The sequence below is a fragment of the Lepisosteus oculatus genome, chromosome 7 (assembly GCF_040954835.1).
Source record: "Lepisosteus oculatus isolate fLepOcu1 chromosome 7, fLepOcu1.hap2, whole genome shotgun sequence".
Classification (NCBI taxonomy): domain Eukaryota; kingdom Metazoa; phylum Chordata; class Actinopteri; order Semionotiformes; family Lepisosteidae; genus Lepisosteus; species Lepisosteus oculatus.
In genome coordinates, this window is record NC_090702.1 from 44,141,823 (window position 1) to 44,154,897 (window position 13,075).

A 13,075-nucleotide genomic window follows, 5' to 3' on the forward strand; every position below is an offset into this window, starting at 1 on the left:
AAAGATGGCCACTCATGTCCAGGTATGACAGTAACTTCAACATACTGCACAGATAAAGTGCTTTTCTTTGGAGCATCTACAATTCCTGTTTTTCCTCCATGCTTTGACCTTTCAATCACACAGCTAAAGGTTTGTGTTTATGGTCTCTTCTGTGAATAAAACTTTGATCTAAAACTTTCCTGGCTCATACTTCCAAGCCAATTTTCACCTGGCTTTTCTGTTCTTGGTGCTGATGAGAGACTAGTTTAGACTTTGCAGTGTAAGCTTTGTAATTCCTCTGTCTTCTGCCCTCTGCAAGCTGATTTAGGTGAACAAAAAACTGAAGCTGTTGGTGTTTTCACCGACAATTTTATCAGTTTGATTTCTGCTATAGTTCTAGTTAAGCTTTTCTTTTTTTCATCTTCAACTACTTGCTTAAGTGTTTTGCTGTAACCCTAACCTAGTAGTGTTCATTTTGACTATAAACTTCAAACACTTACTGTATATCACAGTAAGACAGATGGATAGGATCTTTTAGGAAGCAAACATCTGACCAAGACGAAACATCTGTCAGCCACTGCTCAAAATAGGTTGAACATCATCAATTTGTATAATTGACCCTAGAGAACAGAACTGAATTGACTTTATAAAAATGTAATTGACTTAATTTATTCAGGAAACACATGTTTTGATTGAGATTTGGTTAATAAATAGAAGATAGGGAGTACAGATAAAGGGTGAACTCTCACTTTGGTATGATGTTATCAGTGGAGTTCTACAGGGAAATGTACCTGGATCACTGGTCTTCACAATGCATATCAATGATCCAGATTCTGCTACAGTTAGTCTAGTCTAGTTTGCAGATTATACCAAAAACAGGGGATTAGCAAACACCGTATAAGCAGAAGAAATTTAAAAGCAAGTAGATAAAATTCAAGGCAACACCTGGCAAATGATGTTAAATGATTACAATCTAGGAATGTTATGTGAAGTTATACAGTATAATACACCATTAAAACCACCTTTAGAATAATATTGTATGTACAATTCTGGTCATCACAGTATAGTTAATGTCCTGTCCAGGAATACATCCAGAGAAAAGTATGAGCAACAGAGGACAATGAAGAGACCTGATCCAAGTATTCTCTGTTCATTCTGAAGAAGTCAACCTAGTAGACGTCTTGAGAATGAACAATAAAACAAGAAACAGAGGACAGAAGCAGAAACAACATGGAATTGTATTTTAAACCGAGAACAGGAGACACTTCTTTACTCAGACGGTTAAGGTCAAAGGGAACAAGCTACCCAACCATTTTGCTGAAGCTGAAACTCGTTGTTTTCAAGAAATGGCTGGATGTTCTTATGTTCTTGTCTCTCTAAAACCTACCTTTACCTTAGAACTCAAAGAAATTCTTATGACATTAGAAAAAAAGGATGATACAAAATAAAAAGCACAACAGGATGAATATTTGAGGAGGGAAAACTTACCAGTTGCTTTTCCACGTGTGCCGGACATGAGGGTCATGGATACTGTGCTTGTCCGCCTGCTCATCTAGGAAATCAAACATGTATTTGATGGCGAGGGGAAGAGCACTCCCTCTGTGTGCTGTGCTGAATATTGTCTCAAAGAGATCATCAACGAACTTTTGTAAGGTACCCTGTGGACAAATCATAAACAAGGTGTGCACATTTTAATCTCAACTCTGATGTTTAGCCATCTCTGGTGTTGAACTGTGCCAAAACACTGCTGTGTGGTGAATATTTTCAAAGACCCATATCTCAAACGTGTATTTTATTTTTTCAGTGTCGCAGATATGCACCTGTGTGTACAAAAATTCTAGAATGGTTTAGCAAGTATTTCCCAAATTCTAGAATGGTTAAGCTATGTTTGGAAGTTACCGTTCTTATTTTTTTATGTGTGCAGGATGAGAGCTATGACCTACTTCTCTTAAACCAGATGGTCCCCACAACTGGAGAATGAACCTGATTATACTGCACACTCTACCTTCCACAGTGCTGTGCTACAGTTCTGGGATATGGCCTGTGTTGCCTGCATCCACTTACTGATCTGTTACTTTACAACTGAATTCACCCAGCTGCTTGAATAAAACAGGGAGTAATTGCTGTTATGAGGTTTGGCATTTGAAAACATAAAGTGAGTTTCTGTTGACTCTCTCTATATCCAAGCTGCTGTGAGCTTGAAACCCTTCTCTGTATGGGTGACTGTGTTCTTCCCAAGAGAACAGATCTTGATCGAGTATGGCAGCAGATCACTTCTGAGTGCAAAGGGGTACAGTATGGGAGGGATTCCCTACTGTGTGAGAAGAAGGTAAGAATTTGTTGCGAGACGTTCAATGACATCAAAGGGGATTACTGCAGTACTGCCAAGGCCAATCAATTACAAAGCACCATCTCGTGCCTGGTCATTCATAATGGTGCACATGAAAGAGATGGAAGTGCTGTATCTGTTGGTTATAAATGTAGGCGTTTTGTAGCAGATAAAATCATTAATAAATTTAAAAGAGAAAGGTATGTTTCTACTTAAATCATAAATCCTTACAGATATAAAAACGAGGAGCTATATCTCATTTAGCACATCCCTTGTTGAATGACACAAGCACTAGAGCAATTTCTAGGTGAACAAGAAAGTGTTACACAGTTAACATTTAATAATAGCAGTGAGCATGGAAAATATCTTGTAAGCCTCTTGTGTGCTAGGTTTAATTCCAATACCATTCCACTGATCATAATTTTATTTAATATTGTTGAGTTAAAGGGAAAATCTAATCCACTTGTAATGAAACAAATTATAGATTTCACTGCAAAGCAGTCACATATCGAGCAAGCTGTCTAACACTACCACATGAAGTTCACAGCACTGCAAATAAAATTGTATTCCATTCAAATGGCAAAAGAACAAAATCCTGTTAGCTGACAATCACAATAATTCTAGGGTGTCCCAGATTTCTGACAGCTTATCTTTGCCTATGAAGAAACGAATATATATTTATATATCACCTCTCTCTTTTCAGCAGCTGCTTGGGGCAGTGATGATATTAATAAAAATTCCTGACAGGTTTCATAGCCTGGTTGGGCAAACTAGACCAGTTTCCCTATAGTAAAAAGCTATTAAAGCCTTGTAAATAAGCCCGGTCATTTACCCAAATGAATTAACTGCTTCTATACACATAAAACAGAGCTTCAGACATGTCAGCCTAATCAATTCACGGGTAAAAAATTGCCCTCCTGCAAAATGACACTGATGGGTGTAATACGGAAGATGTCAACGTAAACAGCAGTCCTGACTATTTATTGGTGGGGTGAAAGCCAAAAGTAGTAAATTACACTGCTGTCAGGGCAATCATTTTTCATGAAGAGATATTCTGGAAGATAAACTGGTGATTTAACTAAAACAATCTATCTCTAAAAGTGACAACATTCTGGGCTGTGTAATCACTTGGAAATGACTCATGTGTAATGCGGGAAGCCTCTTTTTTAATTATATGTCACTTTCTAGACTCCTTTGTAATTTCCCTCCGCATCTCCACACTCCAAATTTGTGTCACTAAGACATGTAAACCCAGAAAAATGACTGCCAAGTAACCAACTCACTTGCATGGGCTCATATTCCTTAGACAGGATTCTCTTTTATAAGATCTCCATTATTAACAGAATTAAATGTATTATACACTTTCAGGGATAAAAAAAGTATTCCATTTGGGGACTGAAACTGTAAATTTTGAAAACGATGTTGGGATACAGTATTATCATATCAGTAATATCTCTGTGTGAGAACAGCAGTATAAGGAAAGATGGCAGACCTTGCCTCCACCACATTTCCCAGAAAACAGTGGGAAATGTGCTCCTGCACTCAGTTACCTGACCAGTTGTTAGAAGATACTTGCAAAGAAGCAATAAAACAAAAAGAGCAGCATGAGAGAGAAACCTTGTGTGACAGTGCACAGTCCCTTTGTGGGTCTGTAGAAGATTCTTGTGTGAAACTGTTAAGTCTTTGTGACCTGCATTCTTGTTAGTATTTCAGTTTGGAAAAGTCTGTTTTGAAGCAAGTAAGCATTTTAGCTGCCCAAAAAGTTATAGAGAGGGACACAAGAAGTAAACTATAGTTCAAAGATGAGTGAGGCCTTTGTTTTCGTTGTGTTTGCTTATTTCCATGCGCTTTAAATACAAGGAGCACTTGTTGTACCTTAAGACTGTTTGTGTTTGTTTTCCTGACACCTATCCAATAAATGATGCACTTGTTACCTGTGGCAAGTGCTTAAGTGCTAGCATTGGGTTGGATGTTCCATGCACATTAATCTCCTGTTATCATGGTCCTTACATGCAACTTGCTGTAATGAAAAGTTAATAATTCTGTGGGGTATCAAGACAAGACCAATCCAAATCTAATTAAACCATCCCATCCCGACACGGTTCATAAGCCTTTGGACTCTTCTGTAGTTGTAACCATCATGACGGGCCAGCTGTCTGAAACAGTTTCGCCCTTTATACACCTTTAACCTTATCTGAGAGTGTACTGTACTTCTCCATACTAACCTAATGCATACAGAAAAGCAAACCTGTTTCTCTCTTCAAGCCTAAGGGAAATCTAAGCCTTTCTCTATAGTCTAAACATAACCCTCAGACTGTTGTCAGCATGTCTAGTCTGAGACAACCACTATTAGGCTTGTGTTCATTCCCTATTTATAGAGAGAAATATTATTACACTTATTTTCTATCTAAATGAGCTGTGAACTGCACAACCCTAGATCAATCTGACACAGACAGCTCTGGGAAACGGCTGGTCAGTTACACTCCCTCACTATATGCCAGTACATTGTAAGATACTTTACCCCACTTACTTTTCTTCTGCTTTGTCTTTCTTCTGGTTGCATTTAAAGAGTCTTGCCAAACTAAATCTACTGCACTGATAAACCAAATTAGTAAATTAAAAGCTGAGTAGTGGAACCCTATATGAATTTGTTTTCTACTTTTTAGTATTTTACTACTAAAATAAATACGTTTCCAGATTCTTCTGTCAGCTTAAGAATGAATTGATGAAAAACAGCAGGTTTAGTAGAATTATTTATATAAAATATAGTCAACTGAATTTCCATAATTTGATTTTTTTTACAGAAAGAGCATTTATTATCCTTGGTAGTTTAAGATGTGGTTAAACTCACCTTGGTGGCTAACAACCGAGTCAGATATATCTCTGATACCATCTTGCTGCCTCTGTCGCCTTCCTTTTGATCCCCATGTTCGTGGTTCTTGACCAAGTGCCACACTTTGACCCCACTCTCAAGGTCAGGGGTAATCATTGGAGTGCGGGAGCGCAGACTGTCTGGACTTCCAGTGTACCGAATCATGTTTTCTGTTTGATGAAGCAGAAAAAGGAATAAGATGTAAAAATGCAATAGTGGAAAAAAACAAACAGTAAACTTTACCAACTTGACATTTCCAGAGTCCGGAAAATGAAACTTACACTTATTTTGACATCCTAAAGGGTGTTCAATTAAAAATGAAAATATGTGCATTATACAGAAAGAAAACTGACATTAAAACATTCAGGATGAATTTATCAATATGGCATTTTGAAAAGGAATCTCATAAGAAATAAAAAGAAAACTGCATACGAAAGAGAGAAGCAGAAGTCACAATTACTGTAAAACTTCTGTGATTGATATTCTAAATGGATTTTCTGAACCCAACCTTGGGCACTGGAAGTGATGGGGAAATAGTGCAGGAAACATGGTGTGTGCTCATACAGCAGGTTATTGAGTGTGTCGTATTTCTTCATGACAGAGTAATTGTGCCTGACAAGGTTTGTCAAGTGGAACCGTCCACAGAAGAAAAACTCCATAAGACTGATGTCCCTAGTGAAATACTATTTGACATTTTTTTTGTTGTAGTTTTGATTAAGAAAGGAGGCCAGTTTTTTAAGATGTATTAACACTATCGTTTTTTTTTTACATTGTACTGTACATGAGTTCAAAGTAGAAAACCACATCTCTGTTTCATAGAGGTTTATGTTTGAAGTTTATTCCAAAGAAAATGCAGTGATGTGTGGTTTGCCTTTGGATCAAATTCATTTTATGATGAAGCAAAACAGTTAATATTGTTTGGTGCATTTTAGGCAAAAAAGGGTTTGTGGGCATAGTTCCTTTGATCTTGGTTAATCGACTTCAGTCCTATTTAATTTGATCACATGTACAATTAAATGACGTGATTCATATTAGAGTGATGGATGGGCTTCTGTTCCATTCTAGGAATGACCTACAGCATAAAAGCAAGATTCTATTCTATTCTCTCCTTGTTATCCTGTCATGGGACATCATAACATGACCTGTGGGTCATGGTAAACATTGTAAGCATGAAACATGACACACAGACTTGATGGGGATTCATGCTGATACAGCCTTAAAATTATGCAGAAAACGCTTTGCCACATGGGTTCAGAGTGAGTGTCAAATACATTCCGACAATGTTGTTACATTCATTACATACATACGTCTCTGTAGCACATTAATTACTATAAATCGCGTTTTAAAGGGATCTTTAATATTCTTGATTGTTAAAATCTCTCAAAGTGTTAATTAACATTGACCAAGATGATAGTTAATTCAAGTCATTTAGAACTCAGATGGAGTGAAAAACAGGAGACCCAAGGGATCTACAATATGCGAACAAGAGTATCAGTGATTTCAATGAAGTTCTATATGTCAAATTATTTCTAACATTTTTTTTACCAGATAATTAACCTATGCTCTTGTTTTTTTCTTAATCTGAAGCAAACTTCCTTGCTCACCTCAAAATATTTTTCAGCTCAAGATAGTGATAACTGATAATGATAAAGTATTATACAATGTCTTTAATTAAAACCATGGTGCTATCGTTTACGGGTTCACGGTTCTCCACCTGTGCTTATATCACACCTTAAATGCTATAAGCTAAAGAAGTACAGTTACTGTATAGTCATACTTAATTATCTCAGGTGCGGTAGTGTATGTTCTAATGCTTCTCAAGTGGGTTTGATGTGTAAGACAATTTATTGTATATGTAGACCAGCAATTCCTTAGGCACTCTAATTTGGGGTTATACTGTACTTATGAAGGATTCCTCAAAGTACTGTATTTTCATCTTGAGTATATACTAAAAATCAATTTTCATTTGTTTCTGTGTTTCAAGATTTCTGAAATATTAGAATGTAAGCTTCATACAATTTCCTTTTGGACGGTCATGCTGAAGGTGTACAGTGAAAGTGATTATTCTACATTTGCCTGCGTTATTTCCCTGTACAAGAGGCGAACTGAGTTTTAACTCCAATGTGCAGAGTCCACAGGCAGGAGCTAGAGATTTCTAGATATTTTCTGTTTTACAACGTGTTTAGTGATTTCCATCATGGCGGTGCACATAAGGACGAAAGTATGTGACCGTTTATGAATAAGAAATATGTAAGAAAGCAAAAACAAAATACATGGGAAAAACACATAGTTTAAACCCAACAGAAGAAATAAGGTTGACATAAAAAAGGCCTGGTGGCAACCAATACCTGTCCACAGTATCAGTTTTGCAGTTTATTATTTAATAGGAAGTGTGATGTGTTGGTTTCTATGTTTCCAATACTGTACATTTTTATTTAGCAGCAGAAACGTGATGTTGACTTTTGGTATACTGCAAAATTCCTTATTTTGCAATTCTTCATGCAGGAAGATGAATGCTTCTCAGGTAGACAGTACTCCTGCTGGTGGTGGGGGAATACTTAACATCAAATACAGTAGCATATTTTGGTTTTCAACTTACAATGATTTTCTGTTTTGTCTTTGTGTTTGTCTTTATGTTTGGGCTTCCCTACAAAAACAAGATTACACTCCTGCAAAGTGGCAGCATTATGGGCTCAGCAAAGCTGGTGAGACAGATGTATGGCTAGAGTTATGAGGAAACACTGGCATTAGCTAATTGGAAATGTGAGGGCTGCTGGCACAGGCAGTGACCGTATCTCTCCCTGCAGTGTTATTGTTGCAGTTCCTACTGCTCTCATTTGCTGCCTGGCAGCTGCCCTTCAATCCCTGCGCTTGTATCTGAAGGGCACCATTGCCCTACAGTCGCAAATCTGGTCTCATCTTCAGATTCCTTTGTAATGACTCCTTCCACAGCTTTTCCACCTGCTCTGTAGGAGAATCAGATAGAGCAGAAAAACAAGGAAAGGGAAAATGCAGTAGTACCATATTTGCTGGCTGAGGTTCTGGAGACGGTGGAGTTGTTAACTGAATTGTAGGCCATAACTTGCTTGGGAACAAGGGCCACCACTGAGTTATCTGGCACCTGCAGATAGAGGGACAAGATACATGAAAAAACACCAACACCAATATTAAAAGTATTAGCTTCTTATTACATATTTAAATGTATATATATCCATCTGTCCATTTTCTAACCTATCCTGGCAAGCAAAAGACGCAAGACAGGATATACTCTGGATGGGATGCCAGTTCACTGCAGATGTATGTACTGTATACAGTATATAACATGTATTTATCTAATATTATTTTATATGGATTGTTTTATAAAATCCTTCTACAACAATAAGAATACTCTATTTCACTGCTTATAAATTGCTGTATTATATCTGTATAAAAATCAAATGAATTAACTATGCTATTGACTTTTCCTTTGGTAATGTTCTCATAAAACACTACATCTTTTATATTCCTATTCTAGGTTTATTCCTAGGTTCAACTATTGCCTTAAAAGATAATGCTACAGTAGAAAAGAACTTGGCTAAAGTTCTCAATGACAAAAATATCACTGATGTTAAGCACTGAAATAAATGAATGGAACAAAATGTGTTCAATTAGTAGACGAATGATTCTGTTTTCCAAACAAATGGGTCCCCATATTAACTCAATTGGTTTGCATAAGATGATCATTTCTGTTAAAGCTTCCCTCTAGTTATAAAATTAATTGAGCTGATCCTTGAGATAGGTATGCTGCATTCAGAGTTGCAGAGATTGCCCCTGCACAGGAATAAACTGAAGGAAGGAGAGAGGAGTAGAAGTTCCTGGAGGAAATGTAAGCCCGAGATGACATGGATTAGGAAATATTTAATTAAATAGAAGAGCAGAATTATATATAGAAGAGGAAAAACACTTTGGCTCAGCAGATGTCAGAATGTTCCTTAAGGCTAAGGTCTAATTGTTCCCAGCAGAAAATTAAACATTTAATTTACAAATTATGAGCTAGTGACAGGGACTCCAAAGGCCTTGATTTGTTGTGTGGAAAAGTCTGATTAGGTTTGGCAGACCACCATTTCTTAAACTTAAATTAATTTCTTGAGTGGGTCATGAAATCCAAATAACAATCCAGATCCTTCTTATACGACATGCTATAGAAAACTTCATAGTACAAAATAAAAAGAATTCAGAAACTTCAGCTAAAAACAACCAAAGAAATACAAATGGAGTTAAGTTCCGGACACCTATACTGTATGTTCAAAAGGAACAGCTTACATCTTTATTTCACATTTATTATTGATAACCACAGTACATAACAGCACAAAACCTAACCACACAATAATTGTATGGTATTTATTTTTCACGTATCGACTTATTTTTAAGTGTGATACAATACAGTATAAGTACAATACTGTGAGGTATAACGTGCAATATTCTCAGTGGAACATTTCAAAATACAATAGAAAAAAATAAAGCTCTCAAAATCCATCATCTTGCAATGCTGTTCAAATGTTCTAACAGGCTTTGAGTTGTTGATAGCTTTTTGTCAAGGATAACTCGCCCTCCCTGGCTGAAAAGAATTAACTTCTGTCTTCATTATCTCATCTCCGATTCCAATCAACTTCTAATCCGTTTTTCCTTCCCTCCTCCACACTGACAGTCAACAGCATGACATTTAATTTAGCACCAGTGTGGACCCCCAGTCAAACCTCTCATTTAGAGGGCAACGGCTTATCTGCCAAATTATTTGCACGTTAATGAACAGCAGGAGATTTTTATCAGAGTCTGATTGGATGTGATTCCAGAATGGACAATGCCGATGGTGTGTGAGGAGTTGTGGCTGATTGACACCTGAATGACAAGTCAGTCTTATCTTACTGTCTGACAGTCTGACAGTGTGTTTGGCCTCCTATGCTTTGGTCATCTCTCTGCCTTAATTTACTTTGTTTATCAGCTCTCCTCTGTCCTGTTAACTTGCTGGTCCCTATCATTCATTTCCCTTCTTTAAATGCTTCTGGAAGCTTTGGAGCTGCAAAATCTATTAAAATGTCACAGGGTTATGAGGTAAGACTTTGGAGGGCACACAAAAGCACAAGTGAAGCCCTAGAAAAGGTACTTGGATAAAGGTGGATTTCTAGCTTAGACTAAACTCCATCACCTTTTTTTGGTGATTTATGAATGCTTAAAGTCATACACTCAACTCTTGCGAGTGTTCTCTTCAGTGTTTCCTTGGATGATTACACAATCTTCTCGTGCAATAAAATATCCTGTTCTTCTCATACACAATTTTAATTAACAAAAGATGCATTAATAGTAGTGTTATGTGTTAAAGCAAGTGAACTTCAAAAGATATTTAGTCATTGTTCCCCTGTAATCTCTAAATAAACATAAACATAATTTTCAAAATAAGACAAATAGGCTTCTGTTATGAATGGTCATTATTTATATTTGTTATAATAATTAAAATAGACTGATGCTCACTTTCAAATACAGGAGCATCAAATAAATAGGGTACTGACACTCAAAAACCTATGAGTAACTATTTAACGTAATGATGCCAAGAATACCGAAAGAGAAGTCTACGCGGATTTGGTTTCTTTTAGTCGTACTGACTCTCAGAAGGTGGTATAAGCTGTGATTTGAATTGAGAGCTTTGCCCTCAGAACTCGCTCAATGTTTTGAATCAATAGACTTTTAATAATTTCTAAAATTATCTTGCGTTCAGAAAAAATATATCACAGCCTACTAAATATCTCAGGTAAAGAATATACCTTGACCAGTAACTATTTTTTTTCGATATTACTTTTGAAAGGACTTGTTAAAACAGAAACACACATGAACACAGACAACAGACAACACCAACCATGGGGATCAATGGATTACTGAAACAAGTAAAAACAGTGCATCTCAGACACTAGAGGTTACAAATGATATCAGGTGAAAAAGAGTGAGTGCTTCTAAGACAGGCTACAGATAGTAGCCTATGGTCTGTTTCTCAGACAGCTGGGCTCACCTGATAATGTGCCAACATATTCAGCCTCTTCCAGTCATTCTCAATCTTAGTAGTCACATCTTCATCTTGGAGAATAAGCCGCGATCCCCTTCCTTGGCGCCACTCTGTGTGGAAAACATTCAAACTTTTGAGTAATACAGGTTGAAAACTGCAGGTACTGTAGAAGATGAAACTACTGGTCCTATTTTCTTCCAGATTGAAAAAATGTTATGAAATACAGGAAAATCAAGTATCGCCCTTCTATTTGGCGAGATCATATTTAGATGTTTGTCTAATCAGAAATGCCATCTTGGAAGCTGCTGGTAGTTTTCAAAAGAGAGACACATTTTTTTTTTTACTTGCCCAGCGAACATATTACACAATGACTGTCAGAAGGTGGTACAAGCTTGTGTACCATCTTTTGACAATTTAACTTTGCTTAAAATGAAGAGCTGTGAATCTCTGTAAGGGCTGTGGTTTATTAAAGGGTAAACATACACTCATGTTAAAAAGACGCAAACTTACATTCACATGCTTTATAGGACTTAAACGACGTTCTAGCATGAAGGGCTAAATTCATACTTTTGAAACAGCCCTTGAAGGAGCAACTTGAGTCAAGCATAAGAAAATTAAAAACTGATTGAAAATGGAAACAAATTGTGAAATTCACATTGAACAAATAATTGAAAAATTAAAATATTGGTGTTATCTGTCACATATGATGCAGAATGAACACAAAGAGGTGGTTTAAAAATCCATAACAAAAATGTGTCTGTTTAGCAATTAATACAAGGCTAATTTTGTGCTGGTGACAGATTACAGAGGTAAGAAGAGTGTGCTAACTATCCACTGTCATGCAGACCTTCAATCTTTGCAGTTAAAATGCCATATCCATGTAGCACTTAGGTGGGTTATGTATCAGCATGTCAAATTAGGTCTATAAGAGCACTGTCAGGACTGAAGATTATCTTGTGCTTTTACAACTGATGATCAAGATTACTCCAATGAATTGAATAATGTTCCATCAGTGCAGCTCACTTTACGACAAAGTGTAAAACAGATATGAAGAAAAATCCAAGTGCACAGAGATCTCTTCCAAAAAAAACGAAAATCACACATTAAGACACACTTTTTTCACATTACAAAGTTGTAATCTCAGGTATATTAAACTGTGATATCAGGAGCAGGGTGTGATTTGGAAGAGATAACAATGACTGAATATTCCTACAGGAAAGGTGACCCTGGTATTCAGTGTGATATCAGAAAGTGAAAATCACTGGCATTGCCCTCACCTACTGTCCCCTCTCATCACACCTCTGAGATTTCACTAAAGAATAAAAACAAAGGACAGAAACACTCCAATCCAATTTGTTCCATGACTGCCTGGAAGATAGAAGTTGGTAAAATCCCATTATCCTTATCTGCCCTTGCAATCTGGACCTGTATTGAATTTGAACTCTGGAGACTGGAGCTCCATTTATTGAATGCAAAGATCCCTCTCATAGAGCAAAGTATTATATTGTTTATTTTGTCTTACTCTACACAAATCCTAAACCTTTAGGGCTGCAACTGCAGACATTATTCCAGACAAAACAATTCTCAATAATAAAACAGCACATAGCTAGGGGCCTATAAAACAATTTTATAACACAACTGTCAAAGCTAAAACAATTACTTCACTTATCTATAAGGTGCTCCCGATGGAAAGCCTATCAAAACTCTGTATAGTGGTATAAATGTTATTATCGAAACCACTATTGTAAAAAAGCACACTTGATTTATTAGTCTAAAAAACCCACCTATCAAAAACTTTAATCTCTTCAGAAGTATAGATATAATTGTAATGAGTTTCAAATTCTGTTTTAAAACTGTACTA

At 36.6% G+C, this 13,075-nt stretch overlaps 1 protein-coding gene across 3 annotated transcripts in view; it reads right to left on the minus strand.

Moving 5' to 3' along the window:
- The window catches only part of plxna4 (plexin A4), a 341,756-nt gene that overhangs the window by 32,122 nt on the left and 296,559 nt on the right, over window positions 1-13,075 (minus strand). For all 3 annotated transcript variants that reach the window (XM_015352424.2, XM_069192541.1, XM_069192542.1), the window contains 4 exons: window positions 11,221-11,324; window positions 8,202-8,301; window positions 5,160-5,350; window positions 1,468-1,637 (listed from right to left, as the gene is read on the minus strand). In XM_015352424.2, coding sequence (XP_015207910.2) covers window positions 1,468-1,637; window positions 5,160-5,350; window positions 8,202-8,301; window positions 11,221-11,324 — 565 coding nt within the window. The remainder of the gene's footprint in view (window positions 1-1,467; window positions 1,638-5,159; window positions 5,351-8,201; window positions 8,302-11,220; window positions 11,325-13,075) is intronic.